Here is a 24,659-nt window from a genome sequence, read left to right as displayed (position 1 = left end):
CTTTTTGCTCTTTTTTTCCTATCCTTTCATTTCTAAATAAGCTGCAGCTTGGTTTGTAGCTTCCAAGCTAACATAAGTTGTTCTGGAATAAACTTTATTTTCGTGATTTGTTTCAGATAAAAGGTTTAGAATTTGTGGATGAAAATAGCTGAGAAAGGAAAATGACAAAAAGAGAATTTCTGAATGCCCTGCAGGGTCTCCTTTCATGTACATGTTGCAGTACACGAATGTTTTCACTATTTTGATAATTAAATTTATATTATATTTTGTGTAACAGGAAATACCCTTACTAATATACCCTTACAGTACAGTATGTTATATTACCCTTGCTTATGAACTCTTTGGAAGCAAATTCTTTGTATAGTAGTGCATTGTCAAAGATTAATAAAAACTAATGCAGTTAATTACTAAAACCTCATTATCATTCTTCTTAAAGTTAATAAGATTTCCAAATTATTTAATAATAAAGAAACAAATGTTCATTTACTATTATTAAAAACAACTGAAATTAAGTATTGAGCTAAGTAGAAATTTAATTATTAATTCCTATTTTCAATAAGCTTGAAACTACAGTAGACTTACATTAGCATCTTCGTGTCTACCAAACCCTCTAAAATAAAACGGTTGACCATTTATGTAAAGTCCTTGAGAATCCCATGACACAGATCGAATTCCTACTCGAAGGCGATAAACATCAGAAATTGTAGCTGGGTTTGATGCAGTTAAAGTTACCTACAAAAAGTATAAAGAATTTATTTATTGCGTAAAATTCATAATAAAATTTGCTATAATAGAGTTTTACAGTAAATATTTTATTACTCTAAACTTCTGATAAGGTTATAATATCTACGCAATGAGTGAGATCTCTGATTTAAAAAAAAGAAAGTTCTTTATTGATTTTAGTAAATCGGTACAAATACATATTGTATTTACTTAGTGTTAACAGGTTAACGTTTATCTCTAAATTAAGTTTTAAGAGGTTTATTTGTAGTAATATTTTCATTTAATTCTTGTTCTAAATAGAATTTTTTGTTTTATTTTATTTATTTACCGTCACTGTTAGGATTATGTTTATCACTGTTAGGGGAATTTAAACAACAATACATATAATCTTCTGATTTATAATATATATTTTTCATATACTCTACACATAAATAATGTTTTTCACCAGAATAAAAATATAAATTCCATCGCATTGACAACAAACGATATCCTTTTTGGCGTCATAATACTTCAATTTTCTCGAAACTTCCACATGAGAATGTATTCCTTAGTACGCCATTTTCTTTAGCTCAATGTGATCTATCGACTAATATACATCTCGTCATTAGTCATTGCTTTCTGTTATAATTTTTGATCAGAAACGACATAAGTTCTATAGCAAGAGGATTATGGTGTTGCATATCATCATCTAGCAAAATGAGCATATGTGATATGAAAGTTTACTTTTAAATCACAATAAATGTATTTTATTTATTTATTTATTTATTTCATAGGGACAACACAGTTATAGTGTCGTGTACATAATTATTTAACATACACTATTATACATACATTATTATGCATACACAAATATACGTCATTGAATTATGCAGAAGTTATTGCCGGACAATTATCTTCAACTTGTTTTCGGACACACTAAATACATCTAATACATAAATCTAACCATTTCGTTACATGAAGCACATATTCTCCACAGAGGAGACTTATGTAATATGTTAGATTTTGCTTTTTTACAATAGAATGTCCCAGTGTTTGCTGTCCTAGTCTTATCTGTTGGGACACGTAATAACACTTCTGAAACTACTTCTGTAAAATCAATTTTACCGTTTAATAATTTATGTAAGAACAACAAACCGAAAACCCATCTCCTTTTCTCTAATGATTGAACACTAAAATGTGTTACTAAGTCTTCATAGGGGACATACTTTAGGTAGAAACCGATTTTCTTGTATGCAAGCATTTATAAAATTTAAAATGTATATTTTCTATTGCATTAGAGTATTTAGTGACATTTAGTGTCCGAATAGTACAACAGTATTCTAATTTTGACCTCACATACGAAAAATATAACCTTATAAATGTTGATCCTGTCCTATCCTATAAATTAAACCTAGGTTTCTATATGCACTACTCGTTATCGCGTCAATGTGTTGAGCAAAGATTAGTTTGCTATAAAGTATAACTCGTAGATCTTTGATAGTATTTGGGGTAAACAAAGAAGTGCCACTTATTGTGTAGGTAAAGTGAAATGGATTTTCTTTCCTCGTGAAAGATACAGATTTACATTTGGACACATTCAGGAGTAATTTATTCTTATCACGCCATCTTTGAACTCTTTGTGGATCCTTTTGAAGTTTCACGCAGTCATCAATTAAACTTATTTTGGAGTGTAATTTGAGATCATCGGCAAAAAAAGAAGAACTTGAGAAGTTTTAATACACAGAGGAATATCATTAATAACAAGGAGAAACAACAGGGGACCTAGATTAGAGCCTTGAGCTACTTCCGGTAACGTATTGAACTTTTCAGTAACAAATTCTTTGTATGAAACATATTGTTTTCGGTCATGCAAGTGTCCAGTGGTTGAACTAAAGAGTGAATGGTTATAGCGAAAAGTGCTGGGCCCAGAGGATCTCCTTGTTGTACACCTCTCTGAGAAGAAATAGTGTTTCCGTTGAAAAACAGATCACTTGTATTTTGTATATATTTATTTATATGCTGGCAATGTCTATTGCAACAAATGTTGTTTAATGACAAAAAATATTCTATTCTATTCTATTCTATTCTATTCTATTCTATGATACAAAATACTCCGTTGATTGTTTCGAAAATTCAGAGATGCTACTTTAAGTAGCAAAACATCATGATCAACGACGTCAAATACCTTGCTAAAATCAGTATAAACGACGTCTATTTCACCACCTACATCTAATTGTGTTGCTACAAAATTTGTTAAAATTGATACGTTTGTCGAAGTAAATCTACTGGGTAAGCAGCCGTGTTGATAACTTGGAAGAATAGGTTTTACATGATTTAAAATTCGCACATATAATATATTTTCAAGAACTTGGGCAAAGAGCGACAGAATATTATTTACCCTGAACTCCAACGTTTCTATACTTTTTAGACAACCTGATATTTTTCTGATATTGATCGAAAATAAGTACCACATGTTTTTACTTTTATTACCTGATAAATGTCATGTTCAGGGATTTTCTGTACAACCATGCATAATTATTTCCCATAAATATAAAATGTTTAAGCGATTTCATATAAAATTTCTATCCTGTTCCAAAATATTTGTAGTGCATACTTCTAAATTTGTTTTGCTTAATGCTAAAATTAAATACCAAATACTGTATATGATATTTAAGAGTTCGATCATCTAAAATGTAAGTGTAAAATCTCTCCAAAAATTAAACGTGACGTTCTGTTTAAAAATAGCAATAAAGAAAAGAATGAAAAAATAATGTTAGCTATACAAGTTCATATCAAATATGAAAGTAAAAAAAGCACGAGAAACTCTTTGCTGCACAGGCACACACGGAATTGAAGTTCGAACTATTATTATAGTGAAAAACACTGGGAAAAGACGGTATTGCATAATTGAACACTAGCACAAAACTTTGAGAATAACAAATTGTCCAGCATCTATATAGTTAAAAATATTTTATTATTGAAGGTTCCTAATATTAGAACAACACAGGCTATGGTGTATGTTAATAGGTATAGTAGATCTATTACAGATAGATTGCTATTACAATTATTATGCTTTTATACATAGTATTTAAATGAACCACACAGTATACGATGAGCCGTCAGCATGTAAATTATAATTGATTTGAAGCTGTAACAAGAATTTTTCTTTAGTATTTATGCTTTTGATTGTACTAATTGTAATTTTGACAATGTGATGTAATTTGCTGGTCGCTTTTCCTAGAACTACAAATAAACATCATTATTATCATTATTGACACATCAGCTTAAGATTCCTGTGGGAAGATGTTTTTATTTATAAGGTATAACATTTAATTTCCATACACCCTATCCCTACTAAAAACCATTATTTACATTCTTAATAATACTGATAGCTGTCGAGCGAAAGTTCATTGTTTTAATATTATCCTTCTTTGAGTTTATGCAGTATTCATGTTTGAAAGAATATATAGAAGCGTACTTCGAAGACTAAAAAGCAAAAAAACGTATCATCTTAGTCTATATGTTCTTTTCTTAATAACTTTGGAACAAATATACAATCACTGTTCTTTATGAATTACAGACAAGTGCAGTTTATTCAGAATATTTATCAATAAAAGCACATATATGTGGAAGGACGCACTGCTGGGTGACTACTGAGAAAGTCGCACATGATGAACTGAGGATCAATGAAAGCTTAACCTACTCGTTCTTACCTGCAAGGTATAAAGGTAGCCAGCATTAGAGTCCATAGTGTATGGCCACCACAAATTAGCATTCTCTACTTGTAGGTCACCGCTTAAACCACTACTACTTTCAGCTGTATTACCTTCTTTGTCCAATAGTTGAACTGATACACTCGGGGTCTCGCCTTCTTCTACTCCTTGGATACTCACAGAATAATGAACAATTCCTGAAAATATTTGGTTTATCATTTAAGGGAAACTATTTTCTGCATGATTTGTATATCATTCTAGAGTATTTTACGGTATCTCAGTTATGCAGAAAGGGCTCCATGGCGTAAATTAACGCCTGTAATACACGACAGCTTGGGACTAAAAACAGAATTCTCTCCAAAAAGAACTTTACTTATGATATAGGAATAGCTATCTGTACTTCCCTACTCACAAGATTTTATACAATAGGAAAAATATATACGTGTGTACGCGAAAATGTGTCTCGCTCGAAATGTTGTGAACCAAATTTCGGAGTTTATACAAAACTAATTTTTGAAGACATATTTTTAATATCATGAAACAAACATGGCTACTGTCTTGTAACTTTAAGTATATTAAAAAATTTTAATGCAACATCTAATAAAAATCAATCATTAACAGCAAGGTCCAGCATATCTGTATCTGTATATTACTACATGAATTATTTCCCATGTATGAACTGAAGGCTTCAAACATTAAAATATAAACATTGGTTATCGGAACTCGTCCGGAAACATGGCCGTCTCCAACTCAGCACGACAGCGATAATATTCACCTTGTCATTGTAATCTGAGATGTTTGAGTGCTGGCTCAGCGGTAGCCAGAACAGTAAGGGAATGCGTGTCGCTACTCCAGCGTTCAGCAGATGTTGTCGACGGAGATACGTCCACATCGCTACAGTGTTCCAGTAACGAGTTAACGTTGTGGACAACTCTAGTCAGTTACTGTCATACAGAAAAGCTAAGTTTGTCATCCCGTAGTGTAGTAAACTTGCTCGGTCCACTTCCCGATCGTCGTTGCGTATCCTCTTCTTCAGCTTATGAGTTTCACGGACAAATCACTACCATAACAGCCTATGACACAGTTTAACAAAGACAGAAATTATCACATATTATCTGAAATGTCCGTTCTTTGCACGAAGAAAATAGTTCATGAAAAATATTTGAATCGACTTCTCTCTTGGGATATTTATTTCAATGAAACTGTAATGATAAAGATACAGAAGATACTTTCTACATAAATTATGAAATGCCTTACTCCCACAAAATAAACCATTTATCAAATTGATATGATTAAGAAAAGACAACTTGATGTAGTTTATACGTTCCACAAGTTATTTCAAATGAGACAGTCGTTTTCCCGAGCCCGAAAACTATTAATTCAAAACTAATGTAAGATATAAGTCATTTTTGACATTTTATTTTTCGCTCCTTCCTCTCCTCTTTGCGGATGAGGCTAAACTTCGTCTTAAATGTCATTGAGAGCGTCACCATTCATTTAAGCGGTATCGAGAACTATGAATTTCACAGTAATATCCGTCGTTCTGGATGATGTTTGCACGTCATCTCTTCTAACTCCTACCCTGCGAGGTGCCTTACTCTCACAGATTGTAAGTCATATGCCTACTATTTTTTCCAGATTGTAAGTCATATGTCTACCTACTCATATTGCTCCGGGTATTCCAGAGTTCGCTGAAATATGCATTTCAACACATACATCCATATATAGCCTTCAGCGTTGCCTCTGTAAATTTCCAATCCAACTTTCCTGTTCGTACTTGCCTAAATTTGGGCTTAAACGACATTGGGTTGGTCACCTAACAGCTTAGCGGTCCCAAAAACTATGAATTCGACACTAATATCGGTCATTTAAGACTTTTCAATCCTTCTCACCTCCAATGTCGATGCGGGCTGAGCTTGAACTTAAACCACATAGGAAGTGTCACTATTCGTCTCGTCTTAGAGAGCCTGAAAACATGGATTCACCCCGAACTCCACCTGGTTGACATTTTTTGCCAAGTAATCAAAATACTGTCTCTCAGTAGCAAGCCCAACATGGACAGTTCTAACTAAGAGATATATACAATTTTGTTGTGTCGATATGCTTCAAACTTAAAACCAGAGCGATTGTACCATATCAATACTTTTACCTTCGACTATCAGAATTAATTGCAACCCTAATTTTTTGCAGCCTTTTATGCAAAGAAAGATTAAGAATTGCAATAATGAAAGTTTTCTAACCTGAAGTAATAAAACCAGTGCTCTGCACAAAGAAAATTTTGAAATAAAGTAATCTTTAACTTGAGTCAAGTAAAAAAAAAAAAAAAAAAAAAAAAAAAAAAAAAAAAAAAAAAAAAACTTCATTGTATCTACCTAAGTTCCATTATCTAAATATGGATATTTTAAATGTAATTTCGACCATCTTGTAGCATTACTTAGACCTTCCATTGCAGCACTGAGTATTATAGTTTAAGAATTGTTTGCACTATTATTCTTAAGTGGTATTTTTACTTCAGAAAAAGAAACACGAATAGAAAAAGGAACAAGACAAGTGAGTACAGCATTTTATTGATATGAGAAAAATTCAAAACAAAATATTAAAATTGAAGTTAAATCAAAACTGAATGCTATACCTGTTGTTCCATCAACGTCAGTAGTTACCGTGATATCATCGATGTACGTCTGCGGAGTAGTATACAAGTACACTGGACGATGAATTCCAGCGTAGTTAAAGAAGTCAAAGTTATAGGTTAATACAGTGTAACCAGGTGGATATCTGCAAGAGATTAACATTACTTAATAATAATAATAATAATAATAATAATAATAATAATAATAATAATAATAATAATAATAATAATATGTTTCTTGTGTTTGAAATGCGGATGTAAAAGAATGAAAAGAAATGTTGAATGTAACGAGGAACTCACTACTAAAACTTAGAGGTAGAAAAAACTACTAGCGATAGTTAAAAAGAGATAATGAAACTAGTCAGGACAAAATTTAAGAGAAAATTGTCTTATGATAGATCCGTCCAAACAGCAGCCTACAGGCTGTATCAGACACGCCAAGGATTTAGTGCGGTCTTTAAAGTCATTTTGTATTTTTATTTAACATTAATTATTACTGACAATATTTTCAGTTTTATTTATCATATACATGCAACAATGGAATCACTAATGTAATGTGGACGAAATATGTGGTTTGAAGGTCTGATTAATTTTCGTGTATTCATGATGAGTGACAAGAGTAAATCATTCTGTCATACAATCCTAAAGATTTGAAACATTACTTTCTATTTATTCATTATTCATAGGGTTTCTAGCACACATTTCAGTGACTGATTGGTATTATAGTGAGACGATTATCGTGACAGTGTTAAAATTCCTTATAATTGCGAAGTGAGTTGGAAAAAACGTTAAATAGAAATTGAATATAGAGTATATCAGGAAGAATGAAAAAATATTTTTTTCATATCAAATCACATAGGTAAGCTGCAATATTTAATACATGGATTACAGCTGTTCTCTATGATGCTAACAACTTTGAATCCATCAAAAGAATCATTTATACTTTTGATTAGGATGATGCGTCTTCAATTAAGGTTGCTCAAAGTTTGCTTTAAAAGAATTCCTTGAAAACAAAGTTAGTCTTCATTGCAATACATTTAGCAAAGTTATCAGATGCTATTGCCAAGCTTGTAAAAAAGAGCAGACTCTCGCTAGTTCTCTGAAAATCTTCAATGATACTCTAAATTATCTGAATGCTGTACCTGGTGACGATAGCAAGTACACTCAGCGTAAGTGCGATCGTGTTGTAAGTGCTAATCCAGATTTGGGAAAATTGAAGGACATCGCTTGTGTTATGGAAGGTGATGCTGATACAACTGTTGACAGTGACATGGATCCTTCCCAAATTACATGTTTCAACTATGCTCCAGTGGCATCTGTAGATGCGGAAAGATCATTTTCACATCTAAAGCGAATTCTTTCTGACAGGAGACAAAGTCTTTCCTTTGAAAATCTTAAAAGGATGTTAATAATTTCAGAGAACAAAAATATGAAAAATCTTTCGTAAGTGAAAATAAACTGTTAGTGTAGTGTAAAATGACTTCACTTTAGTATTTCTTGTGCTTTGAATGTTTGTGCTAATGTAACCGCGTATGAATAATGTGTGATAGTGTTTTTAAGTTACTGTTTCATTGTTACTACTGAAGAATAGCGAATGAATTGTTAGATGTCGTTCCTTCACGGGTTGCGCAAGTTTCCTGAACTTTAAGTGGTAAGTACAAAGTGCAAAATGAAACATTTTATTCGATTAGTAAACGAATTATAGCCTATTACAGCTTTTACATATTTTAGTATCTATTTCTTTCTAAAAGTTCGTGATTGCTTGTTTATTGTATTTTGCCATTTTACCTGCCATTTTTGGGTGTTTATTTTGCAATTTTGCCAAGCATTTTCGGGCTTTTATTTCGCCATTAATTCCGGGCTTTAGTAATTACTGAATTACGATTCGACAGTGCTATTAATATGATGAAACTTATATTCAATAGCCAACATCCAATACAAAAGAAATTATATAAACCTAAATTTAAATGTGAAGTATACATAGAATAATTTCTCCCTATCCTGAATAATGTTTAGTGTAAAATAACAAGTAATTAAATTTTACCTTGAAGCATCGTTGTGAACTGTTGTGCTTCCTTGAGGAATAGTATCTTTGGTAAGTGTATTATTGACAGCTACTGTTATCAAGTTACTGTTGCCAAATGCAATATTATTTGTAACTTCAGCAACGAAAGGCAGATGACCGCCACTATGATTTAGGACGGAGACTCCATTTAACCACTGTAACAAACAGATCAAGAGTAGCAATTAGATTTAAGAGCTTTTGGTAGCTATGGAATGTTAGCCCGTCACGTATAAGAGATTATGTCTCTTGGCAATCATTCTATCGCGAAATTGGGGAGAAAGAAAGGAATGGGGAAGTAAGGAAGCTGTATGAAACGATTATGTTTGGCATCATCCCGGTATTTCTCTGGTGTGAATGAAAGGAACCCAGGAAAACCTCACTCAGGATTGCTGATCTGAAAAGCTTTTTCGACCGAATGTTCCCAGCATGTAAAAAAATAGAATACTCGGGAAATGAATATAATAGGCAATAGAAATTATTAGCAATTAGATTTTTAAACATGGTGTCAATAAATAAGTTACTCCTAGTAGCGAAGTCTAAGCGTAATGAGAGATGAGATTATTTATTGGCCTCGTCTAATGGCTTGGACGTGTTTGGCATACGGTTGTCCTATGCCACATCGCCGACGGGTAAACTTACTATTTTTTTTAACTGGTATATGATTTGCAGAACAGTGAAAGTGAGAATCGTACCTCAGATCCTATACGTATATATTTTTGCTAAATGAAACTTTAAATCATAAGTCATGTTTTTACTTATTTTGTATATTATTGGTATTCCTTCGAAAGAATGAATTATTTTTGCCAAGTCACACAAAAGAGAAAAAAGCACCCAACCAGTTCTGTCTGTACGCGTTGAAGGCTCTTGTTTGCTGTGTGTCGTTTCGCCTTCAGGCACCCACAGCCGATTGAAATGAAATGAAATGAAATCTTTGAGTTTTACGTCCCACGCTTATGCCGGCTAGGCTAAAGGAGACGGTGATGATGAGTAATGAATGAAATCGTGGAATGAAGAAAGTGGGAGGAAACGGGAGAACCCCGAGAAAACCCACGCACGCGGTGTTTGTCCACCACAAAGTTCACTTGGCGGGGACTGAGATCGAACCCAAAACCCCAAGCACCAGAGGTGAACGCTCTACCACTGAGCCACCGCGGCCCCGCCACAGCCGATTGAGTATATAGTCACGAGGTTACAGAGTGCATAAAGGTTTCGCTTGGTCCTTGGAGTTTGGCGTTTGAAAACGTTTCATTCTGCACGTGAACACTTCGTATCTTCATTCTAATATTAGTTTTGAAAAAACACGATTCAACTTTTCAGAAATGATTTTTGTAATATTTTTAGACTAATACTCTGTCCAGATTTCATAATTATCGTTTCCTGATGACTTGGGTTTGTGATCTTATTGTGTGCAAAAATTAGTGTTGCTTTCAGGCACACTTCCGAAGAGGTCAGATGCTTCCAGAAATGGGCAACCACCCCCTCGCACAGAGCTAATATAAATTAAATTTTGATCACATGTCGCTCCTCTGCAGGTCATGTTCTTTAGAGAATCATGCCCAATTGGATCCTCCTTACATTTTGATTTTCTCCCTAACAATAACATTTTCTGGCAGGAAGTTTGGTTGTACAATCCGCGGCAAAAAACCTGCAACATGAGCATATAAGTTTATTGTGAAATGACGAGTCTTTTGCTCTAAAATAAGTGTTCACGGGAGGAGGCCGAGGTTTATCCTGGCGTGATTCGTTCCACTTAGACGTTATGTTCATTCCCTGTGCTGTTAGGCGTAGTTTCACAATAAACTTACATCCTCATGTTGCAGGTTTTTTGCCGCGGATTGTACAAGGTGCATTCAGGTTATAAAACCTCCAATTTTTTCTCAAGACTGGTAACAGATAGAAACGTGCTGTTTATTTGAAAATGTGCAAGCACTTGTTGTCAATGCGTGACAGAGAAGGCAACACCATACAGCACACAGAACTCCAGCGATAGCGATGAGAGTGATGACTAGGGCAACCCAAAAGCATAAAAAGCATAACAGCAATTTACACATATAGTTGGTACCTTGAACATAGTTGTGGTTGTCTGTGGGTCCAGAAGAAACTAATTTTAAAAACATAATAAAGCATAATTTTAGAAAATAAAGCATAAAGCATAATTTAAAATATATAGCACAATTCTTGGAAAATTCTTTTTAACTGCAAGTTTAACATACTGGGCCTTATGCAGAATCGTTCTGACGCATGATTAGTGCCACACTGAAGAGTTCCACTAACATATGTTTCCTACAGTAGTCAGGCCTTTAGTATGACGCTAAACATACGTCAAAACGACTCTGCATAAGGCCCACTGTATTTATATTTTTAAAACCAATATTTACAATGCAAAATCATTGAGAACATAACAATGCAACAATGAAGAGCTTATTTTTATTTCTGTAAAGTTTTCGGTATAATCCTTTGATGTAAAGAAAAGAAAAAAAAGAAGAAAACTTTCCGCCAACAATGAATAGCACACAAGAACTCCACACTATATTGTTTTGAGTATCTCTTGAACTTGAGCACTTTCTGTACCTTTTGGTGGCAACTTTTCCTTCCTGTATATATGCACCTCTAAGGAGCACAGAAGTGATAAGAAGAAACTGACTCGAGTAAAGCATATCTCTTTACAGTGCACTAAGTAGAAAGTTCGTTAAATATGAAAGAAACTGGTTGCATAAAATATTAATAAATAGATCAAGATATTTAGAATATTTAATGTATAGTAAATATTATACATTACACACGATCAATGTAAAACAATGATTGAAATTAACAATAAAGCATAATTTGGAAAAAATAAACCATAATTCAACAAAAAATAAAGCATAATGTGGGTTGCTCTAGTGATGACTGTTCTTGATACGATACTCGTAAAATAGAGACGGTTTCATTACAAGAACAGCGTGTAAATATTCGATTTCTCCGTTTGTGTGGTGGGACACTGCTTGAAATTCATTGTCAGTTGAGTGAGACCTGTGCTGATAGTGCCATGGATGTGTCTAATTTACATTCGTGGGTGCGACAGTTCAAAGAAGACAGAACGTCGTGTGACGACATACCAAGCCAACCTCGGCCACGCAAAAGTGGTCTGACGACATGATCGAACGAGTGGAGAAAGTTGTTTTGGAAGATCAGCAAATAAATGGGGAACATATCGTCTCTAAAGTTGGCATTTTTTGGGATCTGTGCACACAATCCTGCATAAAGACCTGAAAATGCGAAAAGTGTCCTTCAGATGTATGCCACGAATGCTGACGGACGACCACAAGGCTGTATGCGTTGCATATTGGCATGCAATGTTGACGCACGATGACGGTACGAATGAGATTTTCTTTCCAGCGATTGTGAAATGGATGAGACATGGATGCAGTTTTGCAATCCTGAAACAAAGCATCAGTCCGCTCAATAGAAGCACACAGATTCACCACCATCAACAAAAAAAAAGAGAGAGAGAGAGAGAGAGAATCAGGTAAGTGACAGTACTGAATGCTGGCCATGTTCTGGGATAGCGATGGAGTAGTCCTTACTCATTGCATTCCAAACGTCACTACGGTGATAGATACATCCTGCGAAGATGTTTCGAAGAAAAATCTTTTTCCAGCATTGCGCGAAAACTCTCCTGAAAAGGCTGCACGTGTGCTCTTCCACGAAGACAACGCATCAGCGCATTGGACGAACATGACGTAGCACTTTCTTCGCGACAAGAACTTTGAAGTGATTTCTCATGATATCTATTCACCTGACCTGGCTCCTAGTGACTTTTGGCTGTTTCCAGCAATGAAAGACACTCTCCGTGGTCGCACTTTCACCAGCTGTGTCGCTTTTACATCAGCGATTTTCCAGTGATCAAAACATACTCTTAAAGAAGCCATAGAATCACGGCGTTGACGTTGGAAGAAATGTATACAGTTACAGAGAGATTACGCCAAGAGGTGACACAAGTTTCATAGTTTTCGTGTGATTAGTTAGTGAAAAGAAAAGGTGTTATAACTTGAATGCATCTTGGATTTCAAAAATCAGTTTTCTCTGTTCACATTTTGGATAATCATGAAACTTAATTATGGGCAGAAAAGATGAGTTTTAACCTGCAAGATTTCTTTTAGAGAGGGGTATAATTTTTCATAGTAAATGATACAGTCAAATTTCGATTGTGCCATATTGATTCCTTTAAGAATGCTAACTGTGAAGGTGAACTTCGGATGAATAACAATTTAAAATAATGAATTGTCATATCAAAGAATGAATTAACGTTTGGGGCCGTGGTGGCTTAGTGATAGAGTGCTCACCTCTAGTGCGTAGATCCCTAGTTCGACTCCAGATCGCGCAAACTAGGATTGTATTGGACAAATACCATATGCGTTGATTTTCCAGCAGTTTTCCTGTCTAACCCCACTTTGTTCACTCCATCATTTTATTCATTACCACCATCTCTGTCTCCTTTAGTTTCGGTCCATAATCGTGGAAGGTTACAATGGGAAAGGAAATTATTTTGTTCGAAATGACAAAATTGTGGCGGAAGGCGGAAAGCATAAACTAATTTTGTTTTAAAAGAAGGATTAAGAAGCTACGAAGCGAAGTAGTCTGCTATGTATTTTCTTTTGGGGGAGAATGCTAAAGTACACTTTGGTCGTTCCCAATAAATATAAACATTCGTCGTCCTTATTATTAGTGTTATTACAAATTTTAATTACGTTCGGACCACATTACACTACATTTTTTTATTAGTACATTTGTTTGTAAGCTTTCCTTCCGTTTTCGATTTTTATTATGATTATACGCTTTCATACTTGTTCCTCTTACTGTCCATTGGTTTCCAGGGTTTCTAGTGGACGATTATCTTTACTATATTCATCAACATGGGCGGTGATTAGGGGGGGCAAAGGGGGGCAGTTGCCTCCCCACTTTTCTGAAATGGCCTATTAATGTATATAGTTTCAACCAGGGAAATTCGTATATGAACATTGATATACAAATATTTAGATCATGTCTTGCCCCCCCACTTTTAACGTCCAATCGCCGCCACTGTTCATCAAAGTTAATATATTTCCCTCATTCACTATGAAGACTAACGACTTAAAAAAAACTGGTCATAGATGTTTGGCATACGACGGATTACACTGTGCTAGTTTCTTTGTCTCGGAGATAGTGTTACCATCCAATTCTAAAAAATAATTCGGAAAACGAAAACTTTTTCGAGACAATTTTGGAAATTTCTCTTTATAATTTCCCTATCGTGTGTATTAGAGTACCATACTATACACCACTCGAAAGATCACTCCCTTACGTTTACAACGCGCTATAGCACTTTGCAAAACGGTAATTACATGCCGGGTAAAAAATACTTTTTCTGTAAGGAGGTGTCCAAAAGGTAACAACCTATGGCTTGCAAACCGTTGAGTATCCGATCTATGTTTATGGGGAACTTCATACTTATAATCACCTGTACTATTAGCCCCCAAAGTATTTTCACTTTTGTGAATCGCCCGGTATAGATAATCAAAATTGTCTTTCACTGTTATTTAAAACAGAAAAAAATGAAATGAAATCTTTGAGTTTTACGTCTCACAGTGATGTTGGTTAGGCTAAAGGAGACGGTGATGATGAGTAATGAATGAAATGGTGGAATGAAAAAAGTGGGAGGAAACGGGAGAACCCCGGGAAAACCCACGCACACGGTGTTTGTCTACCAAAAATTTCACTTGGCGGGGCTGGGATCGAACCCGGGACCCCAAGCACCAGAGGTGAACGCTCTACCACTGAGCCACCGCGGCCCATGTTTAAAATAGATGTAATATATTTTAGTTTGAAATATACTCGTTATTATGCACAAATCTTACGTCAAATCTGAGTCATGACTATGAAACAATCAAAATTAAGTATACTTACAACTTGTGCATTGTAGTGAACACTTCCAAATCGAAGAAACACTCGTCGACCCGTGTTCCAATATTGAGGGACAAAGAACTCTCTGTCGTACCAAACCCATCCAACATAGTCTCTGATGGTAGCGTTCTGTGTGATGTCATTGTAACTGGATGGAACAGGCATTGAAATAACGTCTCCAGTCTAGAAAGCATTGAAATTATTTGACAAAATACGCGCGGTATACAAGGTTTTATTCAGAGGCATTGCCTAATGCGTATTGACCCTTTTGAGTTTAAAGTTGACACTATCTTTATTGTTATTGGAAAATATCATTATAAAATCACATATACACTGCTTTTCTTCGATTACCATTTCTGCCATTTTTACCACAACACCATAAATCCCATCACGCTTTAGAACTTCTGCGGATTCTAGTCAAATATATATGACATATGACTTGCACATGCCTGTTTTGAAACTAACATCACACCCTTCAGCCAGTTATGCAGCAACCGAAACAAACGATAATTTTACAATGAAAGGTACGGGCTATACGGTGTATACAGTAAAATTTCTCAACCAAATTCTCTTAATTTCTGACTAGACATTAAACATACAGGGTGCCCATAACCTTTTGGGTCAAATTTATACAAGTGATAGAGAGGTCCAATATATGCATTTTGAGATAGGGAACCGAAGGTCGAAATCGGCTTAGTTCAAGCGCCACACCATCTTGAAGTTGCAGCAATCTGCAGGAACAAGTACGACGTTTCAATAACATATGTGTTTATGAAGTCGATGTAACCTGCCTTATTGTGTGCATAACACTATATCTACATCGCTATAACACTATATAACACTATATCTGTAACGTGTGGAAAATGGCAAAAAAAAAAAAAGAAAGAAAAAGAAAAACGTGTTAACACAGTTTTGTGTTAAAAAGAGCAAACAAATAATAATTAAATAAAATTACATGCATTCAGTCGTTTCTATTTACATGCAAGGTGGGCTTCACTCCATAACGGATTTTTTTTACCATGGCAATGAGCATAAAAATGGTCTACACGAAAAAAAAATGGTTCATTTTGATTTTATAGTTTCAAAACTGCAATGTTTCTTATTTTTCTCAAAACTAAGTTTGTTTGACTGAAGCCCTTTTTGCATACGCGGTCTGGCGTTGACTCCGTGGTAACGACGCCTTTTTTTATTGACCAGCTCAGGTTCTTTCTTTTCATTTGTTAAATGCACACATTTGCACTTGTATCGAAATAAAATTGTAAAATGTAGGGCAGTTTTGCGGAAAATTCACCCATCTTCACGACGAAATACGTTACGTTTGGTTACAAGAATTCTAACACTTCTTGCACTTTTTTTAGTAACAACTGTCAGCTGTCAAAGACGTTAGGGTTGTCCTGCTGTGACTCATATACCTTGAGAATTTGAACATTATCATTATATCTCTTGTGTGAAAGGCTCACTATTTTTTAGACTATCTTATATTGACATTAATTTCTGTGACTGTATGCAACAGAAATCCAGATGGGGATCCTTTGCAAAATTTTATTTCTGCAATATTAAACCGATAATACTATGAAGGTAACTTGAAATTAAAAATTTATTTTTTAATTACTTCATTTTTATGGTCATCAAAAAATTATCGTTATGATCATTATTGCCTCTTTATTGTTGCAGACTTTTATGTTTTTAAATGTTTTCAAAAAGATATTTACTTTCAGAAAGATATTAACATCAAAAAAATAAATATTTTCTACAGGTTGTTTGAATCAATTGTAGGTATTGAATTTATCACTTGAAATGATTGATCTGTTGGTGCGCTACCTTTAATTGAAAATTCTGAATGTGATTTTAAAAGTGTAAATATGATACGACTTCCTCTGAAAATTTTGAATATAATATTATGCTTTGATACGTTAATAATAAGAACATTTTGAGGGGAAATTGAATTTTAAGTTAATGTTTCATTTGAGAAGAAAAAAACTGAAAAATTCTCTGTTTAATTGTTATCAATTAAAAAAAATAATTGCTGAACTCCAAGATTATCATTTTTATTGCATTTTTTCGAGATATTCTTTGCTCATAAGCCATAGGCATAGGTAATTTGATATTAGGGGCTGAGCAGAATAATCAACATTCTCCATCATGCATAACCAGCATTTCTTAGGTTAATCCATTTTTGGCTATAAAAGTACTAACCGCAGGAAAAAACGAATTAGTTATAATATGATTTTCATCAACTGCAAGATAAAATCAACTTCTAATCTGACATTTCTTCAGTAATAAATCAGGGTCTAGGTCAAAACCCCCACAGCCAAAACCCCCACACTCAAGAAATGTCAAAACGCCCACACGATTGATCATAACCCCCACACAAATGGACAAATCTCCCAAATACACGAACGGTCATAACCCCCACAGCCAAAACCCCCACACTCAAGAAATGTCAAAACGCCCACACGATCGGTCATAACTCCCACACAAATGACCGTTCGTGTATTTGGGAGATTTGTCCATTTGTGTGGGGGTTATGACCGTTTGTGTGGGCGTTTTGACATTTCTTGAGTGTGTGTGTTTTGGCAGTGGGGTTTTTGACCGGTTCCCAATAACCAAAGGTATCTAACAAATTACTGTAATAAATAACTTTAAATAGTACTTTTTCTTCCATTCAACGCAAATTATTATTAATCTTGTATGCAAAACAGTAAAAATATATCAAATATTTCTTCAAAAATAAATTATTCTTTTTGCTGCCTTACTAACTCATTTGACAATCAGTTCACATTTGTAGCCCTCAGAATAGTACAGAGAAGCACAATCAATTCGAATTGTTTCTGAAACTTTTATGAATCGGTAACAAGTTGATAACTTTACTTTAAAAAAAGAAAAAAAAGAATAATGGTTTTTAAAGGAAGGCGATTTATAATCTAATGGTCTATAAAACTTAAACGACATTTAACTAATCGAATAGCCTACTTTCAAACTAACCCAAAAAAAAAGTTATTAAACATCTTTATCTCATGAATAACACGCCTGTGTAAACAAAAATCTCTTTAAAATGTCCAGATAATATAAATCACACGAAAGACAGAGAAAAAAGGCCAAAATGCCTGAAAGTTCTAGCAAGAACACTTTTAACTTATTTAATGTGTTTATAACGCTTTGAATTCATGTTTGGTTTTAGTCCATTGTTTATATTGTGAATTATTTATTGAACTAAAATTTTAATGATTTCTTCAAATCTGTATGTTCTTTATTTCGAGGAAATTAGATATTATAAACATGAGATTGATTAAACAAATTTAACTCAAATAATATTAAATTTATACAGTATATAATGCAAACCCATTTTAAAATAACAAAGAGACATTTAAAGTGAAAAATCAGCAAAATCACACCGTTAACATTACGAAACAGAAAAATAATTTTCCATATAAAATAAAGATGACGCTCATATTCTCCGTTGCTAAAAATGAAAAAAACACAGTTAATCACTCGCCAAAATATTAGAAAAATAAAAATAATATTTACTTTTATTCTTCGTATTTGGGTATGAATATTATAGAAGTCCAGTAATAAAGTATAAACAAACTGCACTCGTCTTGCAAAACTTTTCACTTCAATCTTTGACCTTAAAGCTTATTTTAACCCTATAGCAAATTCGTGAGTCAGAATAAAGAGAATTTTCGCCGACGATGCCAACATTTATCTGAGATTTTTCACTATATCTATAATGCACGCCAGCAAAATTCTCTACGAGCGGAAGGTAAACATAATGTGTCATCAATAAGCACGTCAAAGTTGTCAATTTTTAGTCTGAAGTTTATTCTTTCTTATCAACAAAGTCTATACTAGTGAGGAATGATTTAATCATATGAGATTCTTAAAAACCGAATACCAACAGAAGAAATTTATGTTCTGATTTGAAGAATGGAAGAAAACAAAACTGAAAGAAAGGAAATAAAATATCAAATAAGAAACAATCAATTTCCAAACGCTCCACAGGATATGTGTACACAGCAAAACTTTTCTAGTGTCAATCAGCCTATTAGACCCCTATAAAGTGATGGTACAAAGGTATGAGGGAGTTACTGCACTTCTGATAACCTAACAAAACATTTACAGATTATTACAAATAGAATGCTTTATATAAATGAGTGAAAACTAAAATGGACAAATAATAATTTGGTCGATATTGAGATAATTTCGTGAATGACGAGATACAAGATATCGGTAGTACAGGAGTATAAACAAAGAATACTCTTAGTAATTGATATGATTCTTTTAAATATTGCTTCCTTACAGACTGTAGGGTTAAACCAATTTTTAACTTGTTTCTGCTACAGTCAGCAATTATGCTCTGAAGATAGGTAAACTAATCCCAGTTATGAAGGTCAACTGCTTCTTAGGTACTACTATTATTATTATTATTATTATTATTATTATTATTATTATTATTATTATTATTATTATTATTATTATTATTATTATTATTATTATTATTATTATTATTATTATAGTACAATGTGGGAAAAGTTTTTGCCAGTTGAGGTGGGATTTTATAGCGTTTCAGTTTGGCATCACTGAATTGAACTTGATGTTCCATCCATAATGTTTTTTTGATTTTGTTGGAGACGATAATTTTGCAAGAACATTATGTTTGAAAAAAGGCAGAACAAGGTATAATAATACAGTTCGATTATGACACTTAATTAGATTTGAGCAAAGAATTACTTTCATTTTTAAAAAAAAGAAAACGAAACAACAAAATACAACCAACATCACTCGCTATATTAAAGATAAATCTTACCTTTCGAAGAGGTTGTGCGTACCATTGATCCCTGAACCCAACTTCCTGATCCCCTTTGAGTGAAGTCCTGAAGTTCCAAATTCCATCCAGAGATTTTGTTTCTCGCGTTTCTGAATCCTGAGGATATAAGATTCCACCTTCAAGAGCTCCGGATGTTGTGCTGAGCATCGAAATTAGCAGTAAAATAATTGGCAGGTACTGAATCTCCATCTATGTAAAAACAAAAAACCCAAATATAAATTTGCTGGAAATATAAATGCGATAAACACTACCACAAAATAGATGGAATTAATAGCGGTGATCCAATAGAAGCTGGGTATTGAAAACACAAGAATAAAGTTTGTCATGGCCAACGTTTTGTACTTAACTAATTCGACTGTAAGGAGTCTTCCCAGGGAATGATGAAAGTAACAATTGCACTTCGTAGAAGCATAAAGTATTCAGTTAAACAAGCTGAAATTTAGTACGAGTACCAAGTCTAAAAGGACACTATTGAATATAGGTAAAGTGGTGGTAAGTAAATCACAAAAACATTATATTTTGCTAACCTCCAGTTAGCTAGGGAGTACACTCCAAACTCCTGTCTTTGCTCTCTCTGCAGCATCACACCTCATCTTTCAGTCTTTGTTTCCGTTCTTCGCACGGCAAGAATACCTTAATGATGTTATTCTTTGCGATAATTTAAATTCATTTCCTTCTTCTAATACGCATTTCAATCATGAAATAAACAGATCTCATGTCAGTTAAAGTGCTGTATGATGAGCTAAAGTGATGAGACTAATAATCTCGATGGAGGAAAGAGTAGAAATTGACCCGACTTCTCTCGTTAAAAGCGTTATTTCCGAAAACACTGTGACATATGTATAACTATTTTGAATTAGGAGTTTATATACCAATCTTCATATCCGTAGCATAACTCTAATCTCAAGGGATGTTGAGATATGGTCATCTTATTACAACAATCTCTACTCCCATCTTTTTTCTTCCCACTTTTCTTTGTCCCTACTAAGGAAAATGTCAAAAAAAATAAATAAAACGGTGAAATGCGTCTTTAATTACTATTTCAGATGTAAAGTTTAAATACCAAATTTCATTTCTCTAACCTTAAATATGGACATTCCTGTAATAACAATTGTAATCTCATATCTTTTTTTCCTTTCCCCAATTTTCTCCTTTCTAAGGAATATTTTAAAAAAAACAATTATACATACTTTCTAATTATTTTACATGGGAAGTCCATATACCAAATTTAATATCTCTACCCTTCTGAAATTCGGAGATATAAATATTTTACTATAATAATTTTCACACCTAATTGCTCCCTTCCTCGTCAAATTTCCAAAACTTATTCCTTAATAGAACTTTACGTCACAAATCTGATGTTCTGTCCAAAGTTCAACTTTCTAATTTTAGCGGTTTGGTCTGGTCGTTGCTCACTCAATCAAGATGACTTCAGCATAACTGTAGAACTCCTGGGACAATTTCCCAATCTTAGAACATATATAGCTTAAAATCCTGAATCAAATATATTTCTGCTTGGGGAAATGTATCCCTAGCACCACCAGGGAGTGGGAAGGGGATGACATGTATAAATAATCGAAACCAACCTATATAGTATCGCATCCATAATTCTCGGGGTCTACTGATGCCATGCTGTGGGAATAAGACAACCCTAGCACCTCTAGGGTGGGAGGAGTTGGTATGTAAAAATTGTCCAAAATGCCCGTTGTTAGTGTTGAACACATAAGTTTCAGGGTCGCTGAGATGAATAGTGACACACTCGATACTCTTTAAGCCCAAATTCAGCCCCCATTTCCAAAGAGAAGAAAAGAGTTGAAGATAAAGTGTCCAAAATCACCGACATTAATGTTGAATCCATAATTTTCTGGGTTGCTAAACTGATGGGTGAAATTCCGAATTAAGTTTAAGTCCAAATTTAAGCGAGAACAAGTACATTACTGCTCATGTTGACCTGCCGAATTACACTGAGTACCTATTCTCTAATAATTCCCATGACGATCCCTCCAGTAACTGGTCAGTAGTGCAAAGATGGTAAAGCTTTCTCTCGAAGATAGATACCGATCATTGCTTGTTGCGGTATAAATATTCACACACTCCGAGATAAGATATTGCCAGAAGTTGTCATTGATCTCGGTAACAAAGAGGTACTTCTCGGAACATAATATGTTGTTTTGTTCCTAGTCCAAAAGCCCTTGATGACAACTTATCCGAACCAAACTTCATTTACAAAAGAATCTAATCCAAAGAATCCAACAGTTGAAAAGTCGTAGTAGATTCAACGATACATTCACAAGTACTGTTGATGACTTGAGCGATTCCGTCTCGAGACTCGAACTATCACAAAGTGAGTATTTTAATAACAGTTAGCATGATACTAGTTTCATATCAACGGATGTACTAGAGAGTATTTGTAATTTGGACTCTCCAATCAAATCTTCACTTAGAAAAACTTCCCACACAACTATAATTGCATTATAACAACCTTACCGAAAGTTCTACTTCGTAAATGAAGAGTTGAAGATAAGTGTTGCGTGACTGAATTCTACAACAACAGTCTATTCAATTCCAAAATCCTCTTGGCCATATTAACATCGTAACTTCTTTTCATTTGCATGAATATTGATTATTATTGGTTCATTCACTGGGAACTCAGTTCTTAACTGTTAGGTTAAAATGTTACAAGCGACAGCTTCAGTCAGTCTCCATGGTCTTCGTTCGTGTACATCCATTCTCGGGGTTATTTGGTTAACAAAAACTGGGACTATCAGAACCTTGAAGAAATAGTAAAGCTCTTCGCTAAACTCACCCCTATTTTCATGAATATCTTACTGAATACCTCAAAAATAAAGAAAAATATAAACAAGAATTTTAGGAATAATCAAAAACTGGGTGAGTTGATTTGAGTTGAAAGTCCTTTTCAACAACGAGGCTATATGAGACGGAACCTACTGATTAACGTAGAATCCGAGCCACATGAACTCCCAATCGAAAAATGGATCAAAAGTTTGAGGTCTTGGCCAAGAATTTTAGAAATGATCCAAAAGTGCACCAAAATATTGCGATCTTGGCCAAAGTTTTTGGATCAGGGTCCACAAAATTTTTGAACGGCCCCTAAATCGAGTTTTTGTATTTTTTATGGAATAAACACATCATACTAACAAGTAACACTTCCCAAGTGTAACACTCCGATTTTGATAAAATTTGTCAGTGGAGGGCAAGACATGATCTGGATATTTGTATATCAATGTTAATTTTCCTGGTTGTTTCTAACACTTTGACGAAAGGTTGTGTAACTATTAGGATACTATCATGTTCAGTGAAAATACCGAATATCGTTATTTCATATTTTATTAAGTAAATTGACAAGAGCAACGCAAGTAGGTACTAGCCCTTAGTACCCTTAAACAACGAAGGTGTAAGAAGAGATTTGATTCCTTGCGCATGAACATCTTAAAATTGTCTGCAAAATTGTGTGATCAAATTAAACAAATAAATAGAAAGGATAATATTAATCATAGTAGTGAATAATGAGGCTTGTTTTGCAAAAGTTATATTGCAACTGGGGATTATTTAACAACTTTATTTCCATCTATTTTTACATTGAACAAAACAATTATTAATGATATTACTTAGTGATATGTTACTGGGACCTAGACTGTGCCGGAAAATAATTATTTTGGACCTCATTCCTAATGGGTTAGCGTCAAAGCCTCAACAAAAAATATGCATTTTAGATTACGATATTTGGCATCACATAGATTTTGCGATATGCTGTCAAATTTTGCGTTATGGATTGAACTAAATTCTATATAATTCGATTATCAAATATCTTCAAAATCCTAATGATCCATATTATTTTACATTTAGAATTTAACAAAAAGGAAATTTATAAACGGACATACATAATATAAAAATGTAAATTAAATGACAAACCAAAGAACATAAAATAAATTAGACATGCAAAACATTAAAAGAAATACCTTAACCTGTCATAGATAAAAAGTTAACCGAAATATACAAAATGATGTACAAAGAATCAATGCATTACATAATATACGAAATTCCAGGCAACACTGTGCTGTGCAATGTGATATAATTGAACCTTCATATAGCAGTAGGGGTGGGGTGGGGATTCTGCGCCACCTCATCATTTCCAATAACAATCTAGCACACCATCAATAATAATAGCGCACTCCTAATAACAATAGCGCATCCCCCTACCTCCAAATAACTTCTAAACTACCCCTAATAATTTCTACCGCACTCCCTATTTCCCAAATAACTTCTATCACATCTCAAATAACTTCTATCTTACTCATAATAACTTCTAATGCATTCTATCACTAAATCTAGTTACAAAAAATCACTAAATCTGGTTACAAAAAGTCACTAAATCTAGTTACAAAATCACTAAATCTAGTTACAAAATCACTAAATCTGGTTACAAAATCTAGTTATAACCGGTTTTGACTTTAAAAAATCACTAAATCTAGTTATAAAATCTGGTTATAACCGGTTTTGACTTCAAAAAATCACTAAATTTGGTTACAAAAATCATTAAATCTAGTTACAAAAACAAAAAATCACTAAATCTAACAACATTTAACAAGAATGAACAATTGCGTTTTAAACTCTGATACATACTCTTTTAAATGCCGTTTGAATTATCAAAATCGGATAAAAAATAACGAATTTAGCATTTTGCCGCCTGTATTTATACAACCCAACACAACACACACGCACACATTTACAATTCAGTTTCCTTCTCTCCTTCTTCTGAGTATGTAATAATAACAACAC

General features: G+C 33.9%; 1 protein-coding gene across 1 annotated transcript in view; it reads right to left on the bottom strand.

Annotated features, from left to right (window-relative positions):
* The window catches only part of LOC145660818 (beta-glucuronidase-like), a 60,136-nt gene that overhangs the window by 11,844 nt on the left and 23,633 nt on the right, over positions 1-24,659 (bottom strand). The window contains exons 3-8 of the mRNA XM_081726237.1: positions 19,839-20,048; positions 15,035-15,214; positions 9,089-9,264; positions 7,048-7,190; positions 4,416-4,612; positions 583-732 (exon numbers count right to left, since the gene is read on the bottom strand). Coding sequence (XP_081582363.1) covers positions 583-732; positions 4,416-4,612; positions 7,048-7,190; positions 9,089-9,264; positions 15,035-15,214; positions 19,839-20,048 — 1,056 coding nt within the window. The remainder of the gene's footprint in view (positions 1-582; positions 733-4,415; positions 4,613-7,047; positions 7,191-9,088; positions 9,265-15,034; positions 15,215-19,838; positions 20,049-24,659) is intronic.

Source organism: Thermobia domestica, chromosome 9 (genome assembly GCF_964235325.1).
Source record: "Thermobia domestica chromosome 9, izTheDome1.hap1.1, whole genome shotgun sequence".
In the NCBI taxonomy this organism is placed as follows: domain Eukaryota; kingdom Metazoa; phylum Arthropoda; class Insecta; order Zygentoma; family Lepismatidae; genus Thermobia; species Thermobia domestica.
The sequence above is the reverse complement of the archived record's forward strand: the minus strand, read 5'-3'. Positions and strand labels throughout refer to the sequence as shown.